This window comes from Boleophthalmus pectinirostris, unplaced genomic scaffold, assembly GCF_026225935.1.
Source record: "Boleophthalmus pectinirostris isolate CB_2022bp ecotype Guang Dong unplaced genomic scaffold, ASM2622593v1 HiC_scaffold_5, whole genome shotgun sequence".
Taxonomy (NCBI): Eukaryota; Metazoa; Chordata; class Actinopteri; order Gobiiformes; family Gobiidae; genus Boleophthalmus; species Boleophthalmus pectinirostris.
This window is the reverse complement of record NW_026571404.1, coordinates 41,089,133-41,112,565: the sequence shown is the minus strand read 5'-3', so window position 1 is coordinate 41,112,565 and position 23,433 is coordinate 41,089,133. Positions and strand designations below refer to the sequence as shown.

The window sequence follows — 23,433 nt, the reverse complement described above, 5'->3', positions numbered from 1 at the left end:
CAAATGAGGCTCATCATGTTCACGGTTACAGGACTGAAGGAGGCGTCCAGGAGGCATCCGGATCAGATGCCCGAGCCACTTCAGCTGGCTCCTCTCGACGTGGAGGAGCAGTGGCTCTACTTCAAGCTCCTCCCGTGTGACTGAGCTCCTCATCCTATCTCTAAGGGAGCACCCAGCTACCCTGCGATGCAAACTCATTTCGAGTGCTTGTATCCATGATCTCGTCCTTTTGGTCATTACCCAGAGCTCATGACCATAGGTGAATGTAGACTGACAGGTAAATTGAGAGATTTGTCGTTCGGCTCAGCTCGCTCTTCACCACAACGGTCCGATACAGCATCCGCATCACTGCCAACTCTGCACCGATCCACCTGTGAATCTAACGCTCCGTCCTCCCCTCACTCGTGAACAAGACCCTGAGATACTTGAACTCCTCTACTTGAGGCAGGGACTGTCCACCCACCGGGAGAGGACAAGATGCCTTTTTCCGGTCAAGAACCACGGCCTCAGATTTGGAGGAGCTGATCCTCATCCCAGCCGCTTCACACTCAGTTCAAACTGCCCCAGTGCTGCAGGTCCTGGTTTGATGAAGCCATCAGGACAACATCATCTGCAAACAGCAGAGATGAAATCCTGTGGTCCCCAAACCGGACCCCCTCCGGCCCCTGACTGCACCTAGAAATTTTGTCCATAAATACAATAAACAGAGCCGGTGACAGGGGAGGCCCTGGGGAGTCCAACATGCACCGGGAACAGGTCTGACTTATTGCCGGCAATGTGAACACAGCTCCTGCTTCAGTCATACAGGGACCGGACAGCCCTTGGCAAAGTGCCCCGGACCCCATACTCCCGAAGCACCCCCCACAGGACACCACGAGGGACATGGTTGAATGCCTTCTCCAGTTCCACAAAGCACATGTGGACTGGTTGGGCAAACTCCCACGAGCCGTCGAGCAATCGATGGAGAGTGTAGAGCTGGTCCAGTGTTCCACAACCGGGACAAAAACCACGGTCGGATTCTCCTCTCCAGTACCCTGGCATAGACCTTACCGTGGAGGCTGAGAAGTATGATTCCCCTGTAGGTGGAACACACCCTCCGGTCCTCCTTCTTATACAGAGGGACCACCACCCCAGTCTGCCAGTCCAGAGGGACTGTCTCCGACTGCCATGTGATGTTGCAGAGATGTGTCAGCCAAGACAGCCCCACAACATCCAGAGACTTGAGATACTCAGGACGGATCTCATCCACCCACGGGCTTTATATTATGAATAGGATTTTTTTAATGGACAAAATAGCAAAAAAAAAATTCTGGATCATGTAGAGTGAGTTAATACAAACATTTTAAGACCAAAATGTCGAGGCTCACTGCAGCAGGTACAGAGAAATGAGCCACAAGATCCTAATGTAAGTCCATTGGAGCCAGAGTCAGAAGGAGCTGGAAGAGCCTCCTGGAGAACTTCCTATTTGACATGTGGCAGCTACAGCGTTAGATCTGTGCACTCGTATATACGGTCTATGGTTGTATGAAAGTGATGATGATAATGATGATGTATAGAAAATGTCTAATAAAAAAATGTTTTGTTATCATATTGCGTCTAAATGTGTATGTTGACATCCAACATAAAAATTTTATGTTAGCTACTTTTAAACTCTTTGAATTATCTGACCAACTGCATGTGATGTTTATAGTTTGTTCTACCCCCATTGTTAATGTATTTCAACAGGATAATAAAAAAAAACATGTTTTTGGAAGAACATGGAGTATTACATGCGAATATTACAATGAAATTGAAAGAAAACAACCAAACCGGGTCATTTTTGACCCACTTATGCATCTAAGGGTTAATGTGTTTAAGTGTTATAGCTTTGTAACTAGTACCATTTGATTCCCTGACCCTGAAAATGTGGGTTTAGCAGTTAAAATCAACATTTCAACTTATTCAGAGGCTGAGATATTTCAAAAAGAGTTTTTTGGCGGCCATTAAAAAAAAAAAAATCAATATGGCCGCCATATAGACATCTGGGCAAATGCAAACATTGAGTTTCTGACTCCATATACTAACCTTTCCAAAAATATATAGTTTAGCAAATCCCCCAAAAATTCCCACTAAGGTTAAAAAATTAATATAAGGAACCGGACTCATTAGGCTGTGTGTGCACCTGCTGTATTGATAAACCAATAATCTGTCTATTAGTCCAAAAAGCAGACAGGCCACTTGGGAAAAGAGACATAGCAGCAGTCAGGATGGGCAATACTTTGCCCTGTAGAACCAGAGGCCAGTGCAGCTTTCTGTCTGGCAATCTCTACTTTAATTGCCACACTGATTGGTTTAATAATGGAACTTATGGATTTTACATAGGCAGGAATCACTCAACTTCTGTACAGTCACTTAACCAAGTATTGTTCCTGCACATCTAATGTTCATTGTGTGTTGCCACTAGTCATACTGGATAAAATACCAATGAGATAAGATGACTTACCCATGAACTCGATTCCCAGGTGATCTGCAGGTCCAGCAGCACAGGGGGAGAGAGAAAGAAAGTTATTAGCATAACGGTATAGCGTTAGGAAAGCAACTTCCAAATTAAAGGGTCTATATTTTGCTATATTTCCATTTCACGGTCTACCTTAGGAACATTTGGTCATGGTCCAATAGTCACATTTTTATATAGCGCTTTTCCATCTTCAAGGTGCACAAAACACATTAAAGCAATTAACCACTCACCCATTCACAGACACACAGTTGCAGACACGCATCTGTGGGAACTGGAATCGCACCGCCAACTTGGGGGTCAGTGGATCTGACTGCTCAACCAATGATGTTTATGTCGAGAGTGGGATTCAACCTTCGGATCAGTGGACAAACACTACCAACTGAGCTACTGCCACTTCACTGAGCTACTGCTGTCTCATTATTAATAATAATATTTTGCATTGTCCAATATATAACATTCAATAGTAGCTTTGACTGTGTAGTAGCTGCTTCCTGTTTACAAACCTTGTGAGCATGCACGATAGCTCAGAGTCAAACTGGGCCAAACACAGTGATTAACAATGGCTATGGGTCCTGTCCTGATGTGTTCTGCTTCCATTCTTGAAGCAAGTGGGAGTCAGCTGTATATTCAAACAACTCTATGTTTCCACATTTCCATCCATCCATTTTCTTCCTCTTATTGGGGCCAGACATCCTTCACCCTGGACACTTCCTCCAGTTCCTCTGGGGTGACCTCAAGGTGTTCCCATGCCAACTGAGAGACATAGCCCCTCCAGTGTGTTCTGGGTCTTCCCAGTGGGACATGCCCAGAACACCTACCAAGAGAGGCGCCCAAGAGGCATCCAGAACAGATGCCCAGGCACCTCACCTGGCTCTCCTTGACATGGAAGAGTAGCGGCTCTACTCCGAGCTCCTCCTATGTGACCAAGTTCCTCCCGTGTGACCCAGCTCCTCACCCTGTCTCTAAGGAAGCGCCCAACCACCCAGCGGAGGAAACTCACGATGATCTTCATCCCAGCCACTTCACACTCAGATACACACTGCCTCAGTGCACAGTGCAGGTCCTGGCCTGATGAAGCTACCAGGACAACATCATCTGCAAACAGCAGAGATGAGATCCTGTGGTCCCCGGACCCCATCTGCCCCCTTGCTGTGCCTAGACATTCTGTCCATACATACAATCAACAGAACCGGTGACAAAGGTCAGCCCTGGTGGAGTCCAACATGCATCAGGAACAGGTCTGACTTACTGCCGGCAATGGGAACACAGCTCCTGCTCCAGTCATACAGAGACCAGACAGCCCTTAGCAAAGTGCACTGGGCCCCATACTCCCGGAGCACCCCCTACAGGATACCACAAGGGACATGGTCGAATGCCTTCTCCAGATCCACAAAGCACATGTGGACTAGCTGGGCAAAATCCCATGAACCCTTGAGCACCCGATAAAGAGTATAGAGCTGGGCCAGTGTTCCACAGCCAGGATGAAAACCATGCTGCTCCTCCTGGATCCAACGTTTGCCAGATTCTCCTCTCCAGTACCGTGGAATAGACTTTACCAGGGAGGCTGAGGACTCTCCTGTAGTTGGAACAGAGGTACTGTCCCTGACTGCCATTTGATGTTGCAGAGACCTGTCAGCCAAGACAGCCCCACAACATCCAGAGACTTAAAATACTCGGGAAGGATCTTACGGAGCCACCAAGGAGCTTACCAACTACCTCACTGACTTCAGCCAGGGTGACTAGTCCGCCTCTGAGGCCCCAGCTTCTGCTTCCTCTTAGAAAGATGATGGTGGGAGTAAAGAGATTCTCAGAGTATTCCTTTCCCAGTTGAGGTCAATACCTCTCCCCGCAAAAGTGTTGGTGAAGTACTGCTTCCCCCTCCTGAGCCGCCGGACAGTTTGCTAGAATTTCTTTCATGCCTTCTGATAGTTCTTCTCCATGGCCTAGAGGCTAGAGTTTTTGCCTCTGCGACTGCACAAGCCGCATCACACTTGGCCTGCCAGTACCTGTCAGCTACCTCAGAAATCCCATGAGCCAGCAAGGCATGACAGGGCTCCTTCTTCCACCTGACAAAATCCTTTACTTCTGGTATCCACCACCGGGTTTGGGGATTGCCATTATGACAGAGGGCTCTGTCAGACCTTACCAACAGACCCTCACTATACACTTGGGCCTGCCAGGTCTTTCCGGCTTCCTCCTCCACCAGTGGACCCAACTCAAACCAGGTGGTGACCAGTTCACAGCTCAGCCCCTTCCTTCACCAGAGTGTCCAAGACACATAGCCGGAGGTCAGATGACATAACGACAAAGTCGATCGTCGACCTCCAGCCTAGGGTGTCTTGGTGTCACGTGAAAAAATGGATTGAGCTGTGGGAACACAGAGCAGTGTAAAAATAGAGCCAAGGGAACAAAGATACTCTCCCAGGAAGTGCACCTCTAGTTGCAGAACTATTTAAAAAAAAAATCACAAAAAATGCATTAGTGTGAATTAGCAGCTTTAAAATATTAGTATTCCAACTCATTTTCCAAAATTAATGAGGCAAAAATATATATATGTTTGTGTATATATGTGTGTGTGTGTACAGTCGTGGATAACCCCTCTGGCAATGAAAATAAATCAACAATCATCACTGAAATAACTTGAAACTGATAAAAGCAATAATAAATAAAAATGTACTGAAAATTGTCCAAGAAAATTCAAACATTGCTTTTCACCTGTGGGTCAACAGAATCATTAGAAAAAAACAAAATAACTGGCCTGGACAAAAATGATGGTACCTTAACTTTATATTTTATTACACAACCTTTTGATGCAAACTCTGCAAACAAATGATTTCAGCAACTGTCAATGACACTTCTGCATATATCAGCTGGTATTTTGACCCATTTCTCATGAGCAAACTACTCTAGTTGTCTCAGGTTTGAAGGGTTCCTTCTCCAGACAGCATGTTTCAGCTCCTTTCACAGATGTTCAGTAGGATTGAGATCTGGGCTCACAGAAGAACATTCCAGAAGAATCCAATGTTCTGTTCTTAGCCTTTTATTCTTAACAGGCAAGCCCTTTGCATTCTTGTATTCTATTAATAATTGCACATTCCCAAGCCGTTCAGTGCACTTTTCTTCACCCCGCAAAATCAACATTTGAGGAGAGGAGAATTTGGGGTTACCAGACTGTTATGGCAAGGTTTACGACTGGGAGGAGGGGTCCTCTCTGGTTCACACCTCTTACCCCCACCTTGGAATTCACGCAATGACACAAAACTGGACATGAATCAATTAAGGGGGTTAACATGGCTCTGCTAAAGTGATAAGACCTGTTAAATAATGACTTTCCTGGGAAACATCACTCATTTTGGTGAGTAGAGCCACACCTATGTCTCAGACTTCCTGCCGCCAACGTGGGGCCGCGTTAAAGTCAGCGGTAGAACATGGCTGCCACCTTTGGACTAAAGAAAGACTGAGTAAAACACATCCTGATAACTGGTTAAAATGGTTTAATTGTGTTCTATGTGATTCTGGTGTAATGCTCATGTGATTACAAGAATACCACATTGCTTTCCCCATGTGTTCTACAGTTTATTGTTGTTCATGTCATGTTGCCTCGGAAATGTTTACGGTACCTTCATGGTGTGTTTCCTGACAAACCTATCTTTGATTCCCCTGCCTAAATTGTTGGCTAATGTTATGAAATAGGCATGAAGTACGTGAATTTGGGAAACAATCAAATTGCCTTTGTCTTGTGCGAAATGTGATATGGAACCAGTTCAGCTCAGACACAGGCGTGCCTTAAATTTGCATATGACAATGCCCACCACATGCGCTGACCAAAGTGAACCTCACGTGTGGAAAAAGTGCTTTCACTTCGCTCTTCACTTCGCCTTCGCGGACCAGCCGAGGGGAGGACCAGGGGAGACGGAACCAGCCGAGGTGGACCCAGGGGAGCTAAGCCCAGACCCGGAGTCGCACCTGCCGAGAGCTGAGAGGACCTGGAGACCCGGACCCCGGTGAAGGAGGCGTGGACCACTCTGCCCGAGCCCACAACCGCTGTGCCACTGCCCTGCCTGTGTGTGTGACAACAGCGCCCAAACCAGGCCATCGCTGAATTCCACACAGACCCGTGGTATTGATCTCCGTGAGAGAACCTGATCAACTTTCTGATTGGTAGAGAGCACCACCAAGTAAGAGCTGGTTTGAACAGTGAATGTGCAGTGGTTGGCATCCATCCTACAAGTGCGTCCAATTATTCTTAATGCAAGCGCAATAGTGACTTGGCGAAACGCCAAACTGAGCTAAACTGAACCCCGTTTTATAACTACCTCATGTTGTTAAAATTGGTGCTTCATTGTTAATCACATAATCAGAACTTGAAAGCTGGTGTCTAGTTGTTATTTTGCTAATAAACTACACAAAGGAATTTGCTGGTTTCAGTGATTTTTCTTAAAGTTATCATCAGGTCACTTTTTCGGGAACTTTTCCTTCAGATTGACTAAATTGATAAGTCGTTGTGATCGCAATGGTTAAGTTTGATTCAGTCAGAATCTGGTGCCCCACACATGTATAATTTCAGTAATTCGTCAATACTAAACCATTAGATGCACACACCTTATACAATCCTACAAGTAGCTATTTCCCCTACACCTACGTGCAGTTTTGATTGCACATTCCCTCACCCTATGTGCAGTTTTGATTGCACATTCCCTCAGCCTATGTGCAGTTTTGATTGCACATTCCCTAAGCCTTTTATAATTATTTTTTAACTGCACAATCTGAGTTTAGCAGAACATTAATTCTCTCGGCCTGCCTTGGAATGCCTTGGGGTCCCCCTGGCGAACTCAAGGAAGTGTCCATTGTGAAGGAAGTCACTGCTTAGACTGCTTCCCCCCGACTCGGCCCCAGATTAGTGGAAGTAAATGGATGGATGGATGGAAGTATTCAAATTCAAGCTTTTCTAACTTCTGCCTATTTCCATTTTTTGACAATAAATAAATTGGCACGTTGTGACATCCTGACCAAGTTTGGTAACCAAATGGCGATAGGAACAAAATAATATATTGTGACCATGCCCCCTTATAGATCAGAAGACTGATATATTGGATATAAAACAAACAAACACAAGGTAAGGGTTAGGTTAGGGTTTAGGCCTGAGTGCCAGAAGCTGAGGGCCTATGGGCCAAAGCCCTTTACCTCACTCGTATAGCCATCCTGGCTCAAAATTAAGTGGGTGGTTACTACAAGAAATACACTGGTCATCACTCACCACACCCCAGGAGTACAACTTGGATGTTTGACCAGAAAGGACAGAGAAACAGGGAGACACAGAGTAGCTCCTTATCTTTTCTGAACACCCGAGAAGTTAAAACTTCCAGTTCCCTCTTCGAAATTTGTGCTTTGACATGCTTTTATCTTAATTACAGTAGCTGATCTGACTGAAAGCAAGCTTTCACATTTTTTCCAAATTTAAATATTTGAAATCTTATAGTCAATATCCTTGGAGGATGTTGTGTCTTCGCCTCTTTAAACAGCAAGTACAGCGTACCTTCAGCTTGAAGCTGTCTGGAGGTATTGTTTAGATCATGTGAGCTCTGTCCATTTCAGCTCACCTGAGTCACCTGAGGACTTCAGATCTCCAAACTATTGGACCTCTCAACCACACTGTGACTAACATTTCCACTCTCCCTGTTGCATACACATGCTTCACATATTGACTTAAGTACACAAACAAGATAAACTACCCACCCATAGAAAACCACACCCCCTCTCCATTACAAGTCTGTCTGTCTGCCGCCAGCGTGAAGAGGACACTCACCACCATCAACCCACACAAAGCAGCAGATCCAGACAACATCCCAGGTTGTGTGCAGAAGGATTGCGCAGAGGAGCTAAATGATGTCTTTACAGACATCTTCAATGCCTCTTTGGAACAAGCCATTGTCCCATTCAAAGTCACCACCATCGTACCTATACCAAAGAAACCATCCCCATCCTGCTTCAATGACTACCGCTGTGTGGCACTGACGCCAATCATAATGAAGTGCTTTGAACAGCTAGTCATGGCTCCTGTTTAGTCCTGGTTTATTCCTGGTTTAGTTCTGGTGTAGTCCTGGTTTAGTCCTAGTTTACTGACATCCATCCACTGACCATAGATGGCGCTGCTGTGGAGATAGTGAGCAGCACTAAATTCTTGGGAGTGCACAACAGTGACGAGCTCCCCTGGACCACCAGCACTGCATCACTGGAGAAGAAAGCCCAGCAGCGCCTCTACTTCCTGCGGAAACTCAAGCGGGCAAGTGCATCTCCACCCATCATGACCACATTCTACAGAGGAACCACTGAGAGCATCCTTTCCAGCTGCATCAGTGTGTGGGGCAGAAGCTGCACTGACCACAACAGGAGACCCCAGCAGAGCATAGTGAACACAGATCAGGAAGATTGGTGCACCACTTCCCTCCCTGCAAGAAAGATACATCATCCGCCTCACCTGCAAAGCCATCACAATTGTAACTGATGCAAGTCACCCCATTCAGAATTTGTTCAGCCTCCTGCCCTCCAGGAGGAAGTACATGAGCCTCAGTTTCCAGTCAGTCCATCAGACTCACTAACAGCTTCATCCACTGGGCTGTTAGAATACTGAACTACCTCCCCTCTCTAAGCACCAGTCAGCCGGGAAGCTAGGAATCCATGTCTCCCTAAAGAAGACGACTTTTTCTTTTATTTTATTATAATTTAATTTAGAAGATTGAACGAGAACATAATTTCAATTGTTTATATGGAAATTTGACAATAAACTTTTTTAATAGAATTTAAATTGAATTGATCTCAGGGGATCATTTGCATTGAACTGAAGTTTTTTTTTTTTTTTTTTGGTCTGTTTAATATATATTTAATATATAATATAAATCACAATTTATAATACATGCATGGCTATCATGTGTATTATAAGAATATTAGTATTATTGCAAATGAATATAGAAACCTAATAATACAATACATCCTTTCATATTACCAACTTTATTTTGTGTTCGCATTTCATTCGCTTACCTTATGGCTCCTTCTGATCACTTACCTATTGCAGTCACTCCGCCTAGCCTACAAAGCGTTCCATTTGCACAGAGGCTAGTTTGTATTGTCAGTTACTATAGATATTAGTTACAACGTAAAGGAGCTTAGTAAACAATTACAGGACAACAGAAACAAGAACAAGAAGAGAAGTTAAAAGTCAGCAGTACAGAGCCAAACCTGCTTTACATTTGCATATAAATATAAATGCTATAACTTTAAATGATGTCTCCTGGTACTGATCAGAAGGTGTACATCCTCCTGTTGCTCTCTATGTGGACTGTGGCTGCTGCAAACAAATGTGAGACCAAACTGAAGGCCAGATTCAGGTGAGGCCCTGACTTACTTGTTTGCCTTGACATCTGGCACTTTATGTGGCACCTGGCTGTGGGCTGTACCACTGATGCCCACCAACATAAATGTTATTTTATTAATTTGTATTTTAAATGTTATTATTATTATTATTATTTTTATTTTTCTGAAATAGATTTGTATTTATATTGCCAGGTGAACTCATTGGATTTGCCACTTCAGGATATTTCGGCAGATTTTGAGGAGGCAAGAGAGCTGCTGACACAGTTAGACTCACCTGTCTGTCCAGCCTGCTTCTTAGTCCTCTTACCCACCCATGGTCTAGTCTGCTTCTCAGTCCACTCACTTGTCTGTTGTCCAGCCTGCTCCTCAGTCTACTCACCCTCCCATGGTCCAGTTTGCTCCTCAGTCCACTCACCTGTCTGCTGTCCAGTCTGGATTAATTAGCCAATCTTCAATTATAATTAAATACTCATGAAGCACAATGACTGCTGTCAGTACTTCTTGAGGGCTAATGTTTGTATTTCTTTTTAGGCCATGGATGAGCATATTATGCTTGCAATGGCTTGTATTGACCAGATTACAGAGTATTTGGTGAAGCTAAGAAATGAGAAAGACCTAACTCTTACCAACCAGCAGATTAGCACTATTGTGGGATTGTGGCAGAACCTAGAACAACATGATAAAGACAGAATTTTGTTCTTCATGACATCAGGACAAAGTGTTTCCTGGGCAAAATAATGCTGTTTATGCAAGAGTTGACAGCACAAAAAGGCGCTGCAGCTGCCTAGTTGGAAACTATATTTATTCGACTGTGTAACATTCAGAAAAGCCCCCCAAAAACTGGACACCAGACCTTATCAGGATGGTCAGTAATTCTAAATTATTACAAAAGATTAAACAGCTCATTTTGAACATTGGCATTATCGTAAAAGATATCACCCTACAACTAAATCAAACGCATTAATACAGTGGCATAATAAACGGTTTAAGGCACAAGGCATTGCCATTTTGCTTCAAGGGTTGGCATTGCCTGATGAACGGCCCCTTGCAAGTGGACCATTGCTCCCCATCAATAGCAAGCCCACTGAAGTCACGCCACACAGACACGGGCATGTTTACAACATGCCACCATGCCACCCTGGTGTTTGCCTACTGGGCAGGCAAACATCAAGCTGTGTGTGAGGGACAGAACAAAGCTAAGACCCATTCAACCACTAACATCAGTTTTTGTCCTGCTGCACTTAGGGCTGTGGGGCGTGGACCTCTGCGCCAGTTCTTTCACCTGCGGTCACCTTCTCCTGGTTCAGTCCTGGAATCAGTCCTGGTTTAGTCCTCTTTCAGTCCTCAATCGATGTTTCTTCTGCTCAATAAATAATGCCTGTGAAGTGGTGATGTATTTTTGACAGTAGACAACTTGGCCATAGTACCTGGACATAGTACTTAGTAGAGGTAGGGAATTTAACGCAGATCTCCCTGTTATGTTCTGTTTTCTCTCCTCAGTTCTTCCCCATCTCACAGAGACAGTTCTTCCCCAGCTTTAGCTCAGCTGGTAGAGTGTATGTCCACTAACCCGAAGGTTGGTGTTTTGAATCCCACTCTTCACATAAACACATAACCTCTTATAAGATGATCTCATCTCAAATCCTTAAACACCAGTCTAGAGCCACACTCATTCACATATATCATATTCAAATACTGTCTTGTTTTGGTGAATAAATATTCATAAACCACAATTTGTTTTGGCTAATAGCAATTATTTCTAGATACCCAGATAGATAGGTCAGTGATATGGTACAAGTACATGGTACAGGTTTACAAACATTTAGAATGTTATTTAATTGTGAGGATTTCATCCTGCTCTACCCCTCCTTTCCTGCTCCCTCTCCCCTCTCTCTTACCCAGCAGAACCCAACGAACTGGAGAAAATAATTTCCACCCAAGGAAATCTACTAGGCCAACACCACAAGTCACTACAGATTCTGAGAGAATCAAATTTAAATATCGGAGCCAAGTCTCAAACTTAACCAGGTTGGTGGAGCACATTTCTAATCAACTCTCTGCCCAGCGTCTCTCTCAACCCAGTAAACCAACCCCTGTAGCTGCCTCTGATGGTGCCTCCACTGTACACCCTCCCGGTGAAACTCCAGTTCCACATTCAGAGCCATACAATGGGGACCTGGGTAAAAGTAAAGGCTTCCTCTTGCAATATATGACAGTCTTCTCCTGCCAGTCTCACATTTTCTACTGGCTGAAGCTATGTTGGGTGGCAGAGGCATTGAGAGTTTCACCTGTTCAGAATTTTTGCACACCCAGATTGTGAGGTGAATGCAGCTAAGGGGCTTTCAGATCTCCACCAGGGAAACAAGAGTGACAGACTACTCCATTCTGTTCCGGCTCTTGGGTGAGGAGTCTGGGTGGAAAGAAACTGCTTGAAAAACAGTTTTTTGGCATAGGTTAAGTGACACACTAAAGGATGAACTATCTGTCCAAGATGACCCTGTCTATCTGGAGGAATGAATCTCTCTCTCTATTCGTTTTGACAACAGGCTGCGGGAGCGAAAACGAAAGAGAATACCTCATACTACATCCTCTGTGCCTCACTCCTCATCTACAGCCCAAATTCAGACTGTCAGTAACTTTTCTGCTCTGCCCCCTCCCTCTCAATCCCCCAGATGTTCCTATGCAAATTGGCTGGGCCAAAATGCGTCTTCAAGAGCAGTCACGGAGAATCCGAGCTGGTGAATGCTTGTACTGCAGTGAAGGAGGCCATTTTCTCTATCAATGTCCAGTCCGTCCAGTAATGGGGGTACTGATGGGTGAGGTTTCTAAAATCCCCACTGACCAACCCAGACTCCTGTTACCGGCAACCCTCTGTCACAAGAACCAGTCACTTCCTCTGCAAGTACTGCTGGACTCTGGGGCGCAGCAAACCTTCATAGACTCAAATCGGAGGATCTCCATGCGGGGATCTCCACCAAGCCTCTTCCAGAACCTGTCCAGGTCAATGCTTTGAATGGTACAGTTATAGCTAAAATTACTCACCACACTGTTCCCATTCACTTACATATGTCTGGCAACCATCACGAAAAGACAGGTTTCTTTGTTTTCTCTGCTCCTCTCCTCTTAGTTTTGGGCTACTCCTGGCTTAAGGTTCATAACCATGTAATAGACTAATGAGATTGAGATAGCTGGAGCTCATTTTGTCACCAGTCTTGTTTGCAGGCTGCTGTCCCTCCTTCAGAAGAGATCAAATCCCATCAACCTTTGTCTACTCCGTATTAAACCTCAGCTCCACCGGACTATCACCTAGGGGAGGTCTTCAGTTAAGACAACACTATCCTTACCACCACACAGGCCCTGTGACTGTGCCATAGACCTTCTTCCTGGAACTAATCTACCACCTACTTGCCTGCACAACTTCTCCCACCCTGAAAGGGAGGCCATGGAAACATACATCAGAGACTCTTTATCTGCAGGTATATTCCGTCCACCTTCATCTCCTGTGGGGGCCGGTTTCTTCTTTGTTGCAAAGAAAGACCAGACATTATGACCATGTATTGATTATAGAGGTTTGAACAATGTCACTGTGAAGAACAAATATCCCTTGCCTCTTATCTCTTTTGCCTTTGAACCACTGCAATGTGCCACCATTTTCACAAAACTGGATTTGTGTAATGCATACCATCTTGTCCGCATTAGAAGGAGATGAATGGAAGACAGCAATCAACACACCTTTGGGGCACTTTAAAACATCGTGACGTCTGGACTCACAAACGCACCTGCCGTGTTTCAAGCTCTAGTAAATGATGTCCTTCAGGACTTTCTTAATGTCTTTGTTTTTGTCTATGTGAACAATCTTCTAATATTTTCCAGAGACCTATCGGAACATCACCAACATGTCCGCCTAGTCCTGCAAAGGCTTCTGGAAAATAAAGTGTTCGTGAAGAGTGAGAAATGTGAGTTTCATAATTGAAAGTGGACAAGTTAAAGCAGACCCAATGAAAATCAAGGCTGTCTCTGAATGGCCTCCTCCCTGTATTCAAAACCAACTGCAAAGGTTCCTCGGCTTTGCCAAGTTTTACAGGAGATTAATTTGGGATTACAGTAAGGTTGGGTTTCCTCTCACCCGTCTAACCTCTGCAAAGCTTCCATTCCAATGAACTCCTGAGGCAGATGGTGCTTTCAATAAGCTTAAGAGACTATTCACAACTGCTCCAGTCCTGATTCAACCTGACTCATCCAAGCAGTTTATTGTTGAGGTTGATGCCTCAGCTGTGGGAGTTGGTGCTGTACTCTCCCAGTGCTCTGAGTCCAATTTTTGACTCCACCCATGTGCTTTCTTTTCCAGGTGGCTAGCCCCTGCTGAGTGCAACTATGATGTGGGCAACAGAGAACTCCTAGCAGTCAAACTTGCCCTTGAGGAGTGGTGGCACTGGCTAGAATGAGCAGAGCAACCCTTCATTTTATGGACTGACCACAAGAGTCTAGCCTACATCCAGTCTGCTAAGAGACTAAACTCACGCCAGGCCAGGTGGGCTTTGTTCTTCAGGAGGTTCAAGTTCACAATCACATACCACCCTGGTTCAAAAAATGTAAACCCGAAGCACTCTCTCGCCAGTTTGATCCATCTGAGCAGTCTGATCCTGAGGAAATTCTACCTGCTAATTGTGTTCTTGGAGCTCTCTGTTGGCAGGTGAAAGCCAATGTCAAGAAGGCGCAGGAGGTCGAGCCCAGTCCAGGAGGTGGACCACTCAAAAGACTATATGTCCCATCTGCTGTATGCACTGAAGATGTGCAATGGTTCCATAACTCCTTTTTTGCCATCCTGGGGTTAAGCATACCTTGTCAAGCCTCAGGCGTCATTCTTGGTAGCCGACAATGGACGCTGACACTCGGGGATTTGTGTCTGCCTGCACTGTATGTTCTCAGAAAAAATCATCTCACACACCCCCTTCTGGTCACATCAGACATTTTCCGTCTTCCTGGTATCCCTACCAATCACCTGGAATCTGCTCTCTGTTGTGTAGCCAATCACAACCCTGCATCCTGGAGTTCACGCTTACCTTGGGTAGAGTACGCACATAATTAACCTCCTCTGCTACTGGTTTCTCCCCTTTTCAGTGCTCCATTGGCTATCACCCTCCCCTCCTGTCCATAGATGAGGTTGAAGTTGCAGTAACCTCCATCCAAGCCCATTTGCGGAGGTGTCGTGAGATCTGGAAGGAGACCAGGAAGGCCCTGTTACAAACTTCATCCCAAAATAAGTCCTTGGCTGACAGATGTCACTGCCCAGCACCACAGTACACTCCAGGTCAGAAAGTCTGGTTATCTTCCAAACACATCCCTTTGAAAGCTGAATCCAAGAAATTTACTGGACCACTTGAAGTTGAAATGGTGATTAATCCTGTTTCTGTTCGTCTTACACTTTCACAAGCTCTACATGCTCATCCAACCTTTCACGTTTCTCAAATTAAACCTGTGCACTTCATCTGTGCTCTCCTTCCAGCCCCCTCCGCCCACCAGTTGGTTGATGGTCACCCAGCATATACTCTTGGATGCCCATCGATGTGGCCATGGGCTCCAGTACCTAGCCGACTGGGAGGGTTACAGTCCTGAGGAGCGGTCGTGGGCTGGTCGTGCCCTGATCCTGGATGTCAACATGTTGAAGGAGTTTCACCGACCTGCTGACCTTCTCTCCAGTACCAGATTGCTCCGTCATCAAGTGGTGAACTTATACTCAGGCTTTCTCTATTTTTGTGAATGTTGAATATTTTTGTGAATGTTGAAGATTTTTATATACTTTCAGTTTTCTTGTAATTTCTTCAGTACATTTGGGTGGAGCCAGCCTCATCACATTAACCTCAGATTCTCTTAACCTCTGGCCAAACTGAGCCACCACCTACCTCCTGCCTGATACCTTCCTGGACCCGTCCTGCCCTCCTCCTGGAAACCCATTTTCCCCCCTAAGCCTATTTTTTGTTAATAAATCCTTTTTCTGCATTTTTGGGTCCACCGGTTGTCTTCTTTAACATTAATTAACAATTAAGATCATTGATTATACTGGATTGGTAATGTTTCTCAATATTTGTGAAGTAATGTCCCAAACTCTACTTCTAGTCTAAGTCAAACATTCACAGAGGCTATGTGAGTCATGCTTTAACTCAGCTTTAACTTTAACATTCAAATCTTTTGTATCAATTACTCCCTTTAATACAGGTATACAGTAAACAGTATTTTTTCTTCAATTATCTTATGTAATTCTTACTTGGGTCTGAGAGAATAGAGTCAGTCTTGGGGAGGAACTGGTCACAGCGGATTCCCTGGTAGCCTTCCCGGCATCTGTAAAACAAAAGCAGTAAGCGACTTAGTGGAGAATACAAACATTATAAATTATTGGACATACTAAAGATACAAAAATTGCTCAATTTATTATTTATGGATTTATTGTTTGATAGGAGCAGATACAACAAAGAGGGGTCAACAAAGTCACTTCACAAATATAAAGTATCCACATTTTGCAATGAACTTTACTATTACACTTGATAGCAGTAAGGCGCACACACATTGTTGATTAAAGTCAAGAAAGGGTGAGTTCAATGAGTTGTAGTGGTCCTGCTGTTGCTGTTGTACCCACACACGCACGCGCACGCACACACACACACACCTACTGATGCACACTATTATAAAAACTGTAAACACACACATCTTAGGGCTTTCCCCCATACCTTTCTGGAAATCCCTTAGCTATACTTTTCTCTTTTGCTTAGCTACGTTGTAGCTTTACGTATGTGATACTCTATAAATCCTTCTGACTTTACATTTCAGATTCATGGTCCTTTTGACACTTACACTGGAAACAAGCATCTGGCCTCAGGTTTAGAATCCACTCAGCTGAGCAAAGTTTGTTTAAACTGGCAGGGAGAGAACCTATTTTTCTGACTTCTTTTCATCTTTAAAACTGAATCACACATGTTCCAATAGAAAATCCACCCAGAAACCTCGGTCTCTGTGGAAAAGCTTGGGTAGACAATGTCAGATCTACTGGGATCTCTGTGTGTGTGATTGTACAAGTTTTTATTAGGCCCGAGCCCCGACAGGGCATAGGGCCTGTTGCTTTCGCTACGAGGAGCGAATGGGGAGCGACAAGCGCATGGGTGAATGCGACAGGACGACATGCAACTTTGTCCTCGGTCGCCCCCGGCACGAACATCAATCTCCCAGTAACCCACGCCCAAGGCCTGAGCCATATTTACTACTGCTAAAATGAATGGATGTCATTGAGAGGTCAGGGGGCAACCCCGACGAGATGGTGCAGACACGCCCGTCACTCACCACTGACCCCATGGTGACGTGGGGAATCTGTATGACATCCCCGTGAGCAGTGTTGTGCATCCACACTGACTTACCCCCGAAAGCGCCCGGTGAGCCGAGATACTGGCCATTTTCGGTGCTGATGAAAGTAGTCAGGGAAGTTGGTTGGGTACTGTAAAATAAAGCGTTTTTCTTCTCAAAACAATCTGTGTTCAAAAGAGTGATACATTTGCATCACAAAACCATCGTCGAATAAAAAGTCAGAACTCATAATCACTTGGCACTATTTTCTTTCCGTTTGTATCACTCCGCGCTGCCGCCAGGTGACAGCCGCACATGGATCCATCACTTTCTTCAGTTGTTCGGCAGTGTTTACATGCGCAGACCGCCGCAACGCGAGAGAGCTAATGTGAGAGCTAGAGTGATAATTATATAAGCTTGTATAAGATACATAAGAATATATATATGTAAAAAATAGTGCAGACTCTTGATTATCCAGGCTGTAAGAACAAAAATCTGGCTGAATCTCCACACACATTCCGCAGTTTTCCTGTCACGGATTTTGCGCTGAGGCAACTGTGGCTTCTTGCCTTTGGCTTCAACGTGGAAACCAAACCAGGTAAAAACAAAGAGGTGCCGCTATATTTACAAGCAGACAGGCTCAAGAATCAGCTGTAACGCTGTGTGCTGTAAATCACTCAGTGTCACCAGTGAAGCTTCTACAAAACATAACGACTGTTATTACTATTGTTGCTTACACTGGCAGCTACACTTGGCAGCAGCTATACATGGACGTGTGAATGATTCCATGTTTCTATTAGTAGTCCATGCTTCAGTCACAGTATAGGCTCTATGTTCGCTGTATTTGAGTTTCTAAATGACGTGATGGTGATTGTGGCTCACTCTGTCTCTCACGGCTCCAGCTGTGGCTCCATCTTCAACTTGTACCACTTCTGTCTCTCTTCTCTCTCTGCCCGTTCTAACTCCATTTGGCGAATTTCGGCATCAGTGTATTTGGGTTCACAAAGATTTCCCCTTAGCTTTGTGATAAAGGCAAAGTCTTTATTGTCTGCCGCTAACATTCTGAGCAGTAAACAAAGTGAACCAGGCGCGGCTGTCACCTGGCGGCAGCGCGCAGTGATACGAATGGAAAGAAAATAGTGCCAAGTGATTATGAGGTCTGACTTTTTATTCGACGATGGTTTTGTGATGCAAATTCTTTTGAACACATATTGTTTTGAGAAGAAAAACGCTTTATTTTACTGTCCCCAGCCAACTTGCCGGACTACTTTCATCAGCACCGAAAACAGCCAGTATTTCGGCTCACCAGACGCTGTTGGGGGTAAGTCAGTGTGATGCACGACACTGCACACGGGGATGACATACAGATTTATGTCAACAAATCCGAACTGTCCCTTTAAGCTACTCAATGTGAAAATTATTAATTTGGCACATTAGTGCCCCCTATAGATTGAAACTAAATTTAATATGGAAGAATTTTGTTCCCAAATAGTTGTTCAAAAATTTCAGAAATTTTGCACAAAATTCCATTTTGGCATCCTGATCCAAAAGTCAATGACACCCATGTCATATTTTTTATGGCGTTGCCATAGTGATGACATAAACTCTCCATGTTATTCCATTGTTAAAATCTACAAATTCTGGCACAAACTTTGGCCGATTTCACTCAAATTTTAATCGTTGGTTGACACCTCGACCCTGAACAGATTTATATAAGAAAATCTCAAATGGGCGCAATAGCGCCCCCTAGGGAAATTGCACGACAGTGCAAAAATGTACTTTGTCATAGACATATAAAATTTGGTACACAGATTCATGACATGGTCTTGATCAAAAAGGTCAATGATGACGCCATGCCATTTCCCATCGTGTTGCCATGGTAACAGGCCAAACATCGGTCTTCGCCAATAGGACACCCAACAAAAACTTTGGCATAACCAAACCAAATTTGGTACACAGATGCATCATGGGAATACGAATAAAAAAAGTATATTACGCGGCTGCTAGGCAACCAACAGGAAGTCGGCCATATTGGATTGATTGTGCGACCTGGCACGAAAGGTGTAATTTCCTGTCCTAGTACTTGTACGAACTCGTCCTAGGGCGTTTGACCCAGACTCACCAGAATCATTCTTTATCATCTAGACAAGTGGTACATTAAAAGTTGTTAAAAGCTTTTTAAAAGTTCAAATGGTGTTGCCAAGGCAACGGTGCGAATTTCAGGTTAGTTTGTGGAGCTCACCATCAAACTTCGATGCCTGATCATTTGCACAAACTTTGGCCGATTTCACTCAAATTTTAATCGTTGGTGGACACCCCGACCCTGAACAGATTTATATTATAAAATCTAAAATGGATGCAATAGCACCAGAGGCTGGCGCTTATTAGGCCCGAGTGCCAGAGGCTGGTGAAGGGCCTATTAGTATCGCAAAGCGATGCTCCTACTGGCGAAAAAATTGAATGGCGTGACGTGACTCGCCCGTAGTGACCAGGGACCCTCGCCATGAGTAGCAATGCACCAGAGGTTTCCAAAAATGTATAGTTTGTCGGCCAAAAAAAGCGGAACATTGTTCTCGTATCAGAATATTCTTCTTTCTTCTTTCTTCTTATTTTTCTCCTAACCAACTCACCCATTTTTCACCCACTGAACAACGACAAAAAGTCCTGAAATTTTTACTAGTGCTGTCAAGTGATAAAAATTGAGAGATTAATTAATTATGATCTGTAATTAATTAATCTAATTAATGTCTTTTTAATCTCACCTAAAGATTGCTAAGAAAAGCTCTCAACTTGAGGTATTTTCATTTAAATTCATTATTACATTATTGTGGCAGATCAAAAGACTAATATAGAACAAAAAAAAACTGACTTTATAAAATCATTTATTGTTTAACAAACTTTAACAGATGCAGTCACTTACATTCCACAGTATCATCATTATTATTACTATTACTAATCTGCATAAATAAACTCAACTTTACAACATATAAACATAACCACATATACATGCACATCAGTAACCGGTTATGATCGGGTTCTTCATGGTGCATGTATACGCAGTACCCCGGTTTCAGTATCCCGGGTATAGTAGTATAGTAATATAGTCTTTTCACCGCATCAGTAGTGACATAAATTAAGTGACCAACATAAATAAAGTGACCATACATGAGTGAAATAACTGTAAAATAAAGAGCTATGTTAAACCTGCACATGTACAATGTGCACTCATATGACTTGCACGCATATGATCACTGAAAAGCTAAAACATGAACTATCTCCTATATGATATACACACTGAACACACCATCATTAGCACCTCTTCTGTCACAAAAAGAACACACATAATCCACTCAGTCCTGTCCTTTAGTCCAAAAGAAGCTGATCGCATCAGCGGTACAAGGAGCGAGCTGTTTTTATCGTTGTTAACAGTTTATGCAAATGAGTTTTAAGTTTTGTTTCTGTAAAGCATGAACAAATGTGATCAAAGCTGAATTATGTGATCAAATGGGCTGATGTGGCTCTATAGTTGTTATGGTTTGTTGGTTATGTTGTAAAGTTGAGTTTATTTATGCAGAAGATTTAAATGTGGGATTTAATTGTGAGATATCTCATAGCTCCTTACTGCTGGTTAAACCTCGTGAGCTTCCTCTGCTAAAGGAGCTCATGGTTTGTATTTTTCCTGGTTTATTAAACTGATGTAAATTAATTTTTGCGCTTGAGCATTTGTAAGATTATGTCAAGAAACCGGGATACTACATTTGATCATGTATACTGGGTATGAGTGTCCCAGTTTCTCAGTGCGCATGTATACACAGTAACCTGAATACTGACATAACCAGGATACTGATGTGCATGTGTACGCACTCACTGTTTTCAAGGATCGCAGGTTTATCGCAGATGCGGGTGAGAACGGGAATGAAAATTATAATTCGTTGCGGAAGCAATGTCCCAACAACACATAAAAACAGATTTTATAATAAGGCAACTCGCATACAGAAACAGTAAAGTTAGAGATTAAAAATTAGATTAACATGATTAAAAAACATAACGCGCTAAATATGACTGTAATTAATTAATCGCAATTAACGCGATAATTTGACACCCCTAATTTTTACATCTGGTAAAACTCGCACTTCTCTAAATTTTGGCTATTTCCATTTCCGTCAGCGCCCCCCAAAAAATGCATTAGGGAATACGAATAAGGGCAAAAAAAGCTTGCACGTACAATCATGACATTTGACACAGAAGTTGATCATGTCAAGACAAGGAAAAAAATATTATTACGCCAACACCGTGCGCTCCACTAGGGGCAGCAATATTGGCTTAAAATTTGGGCGTTCACCTGAACGAGCTCAAATTTGGTCCACATTATCTCAAGACTTGGAAAATCAAAAGTTATCCAAATTGTTCACACACATCTTACAGTCTCTGAACAGTGAAGCAACAAACAATGCACACAATTTTGGAGATTTACAAATTGCTCTCATTTGCTCAAACGAACTCTGATTTCAAAGAAATTTGAACAGTTGTTAAACTCTCTGCCCTAAAGCTACTTAATGTAAAAATGATAAATTTTGTGCATTAGCGCCCCCTATAGATTGAAACAAAATTTAATATGGAAGAAAATCATTTGTTCCCAAATACTTGTTCAAAAATTTCTGAAATTTTGCACAAAATTCCATTTTGGCATCCTGATCCAAAAGTCAGTTTTTTTTATGGTGTTGCCATAGCGATGACATAAACTCTCCATGTTATTGCACTGGTAAAATTGACAAATTTTGGCACAAACTTTGTCCAGTTTCCCTCAGATTTTACACCCTGACCCTGAACAGACTGATGTAAGAAAAGTGGGTGCAATAGCGCCCCCTAGAAAATTTGTATGGAAATTTTATTTGTCATAGATACACAAAATTTGGTATCCACATTCATGACATGATCTCAATAAAAACTCAATGATGCCCACACCCCTGTTACATTGTGTTGCCATGGCAACAAATTTCTCAAATTTCTGTCCTTGCCAATAGGACGTCCTTACACAAACTTTGGCATAGGCAAACCAAATTTGGTAGCCAGATGAATCATGGCAATAAAAACAAAAATGTATATTGTGACCACGCCCCTTTACAAACCGGAAGTCGGCCATCTTGGATTTTTTTTTTCAGTAAACACATGCAAAAATTTTGAAAAATGAATGGGTTAGGTTAAGAGTTAGGGTTAAGGTTATTAGGGTCAATGTGAGGCACAGCGTTTTGCAGGGCATAGTGTTTGCTGGGTGCGGCGTTTGCAGGGAGCGGCATAGGCGCACATAAGGGCCGATCATTGCCGCTTGCGGCTATATTTATATATTTATTATTATTTTTCTAATCATCTGGGTACAGTTCGACGACCTGTCTTGACTTGTGTATGACTTTTGCACAAAATTCAAGAATGCCAAAATAGGAATTTACAAATCCTCCACATCAAAAAAACTCGTGGCGTGACAGCGCCCCCTGCAAAATCAAAATACACTGCGCCTATGGCTACGGTGACCAAACGTCCGTTTTTCCCCGGATATGTCCGTATTTTGTGTCCTGGCCTGGGCGTCCGGGTTTTTTTTATAAAGTGATGCAAATGTCCGGGTTTTCAGTACCCTTCATTGGGGGCATTAAACTGATCGTCTCTCGTAGTTCTCTGTGACTCAGAAGGAGCGAGACACAAATAGTCTGTCAGTCTGCAACATGCCGAAGGGCAAATGCGCATTTAACAATGACTTGTACAAGAAATTTTCCGTTATCCATCCCGGTCAGGACAAGTGGGAGGCCATGTGCACAGGTTGCGAGGTGAGAGTACAGTGTCCCTCGTTTATCACGGGGGTTACGTTCTAAATAACCCGCAATAGGTGAAATCCAAGAAGTAGTCAACTTTATATTTTATAATTATTATATCTGTTTTAAGGCTGTAAAAGCCCTCAGCACACACTTTATACACTTTTTTCAGACAGGACAAGTGCAACCCTTTTTATTTCCTTCTTAAAACTTTTTGCTGCTGTTGTCCTTTTGTTATTTTCCTCCTTCTTTATGTAATGAACTGAAGATTCATTTATTCCGTAATGGAGCCTATAGCACAGAGTCCTGCACCGCTCCATTTTTGGAGACCTGCAGTGCAACACTGCATCCGCACAGTACAACACCGCACCTGCCCATTAACCTGAGATTATATCAATCTTTTGCGCTGCCTATGACATGGACTGAACT

The 23,433-nt window shown here is 43.5% G+C and overlaps 1 protein-coding gene across 1 annotated transcript in view; it reads right to left on the bottom strand.

The window, feature by feature from the left end:
• LOC110170284 (pro-neuregulin-3, membrane-bound isoform) overlaps nt 1-23,433 on the bottom strand; it is a 636,481-nt gene that overhangs the window by 42,484 nt on the left and 570,564 nt on the right. The window contains exons 3-5 of the mRNA XM_055162470.1: nt 16,134-16,207; nt 13,915-13,917; nt 2,483-2,506 (exon numbers count right to left, since the gene is read on the bottom strand). Of these exons, the coding sequence (XP_055018445.1) occupies nt 2,483-2,506; nt 13,915-13,917; nt 16,134-16,207 (101 nt within the window). The remainder of the gene's footprint in view (nt 1-2,482; nt 2,507-13,914; nt 13,918-16,133; nt 16,208-23,433) is intronic.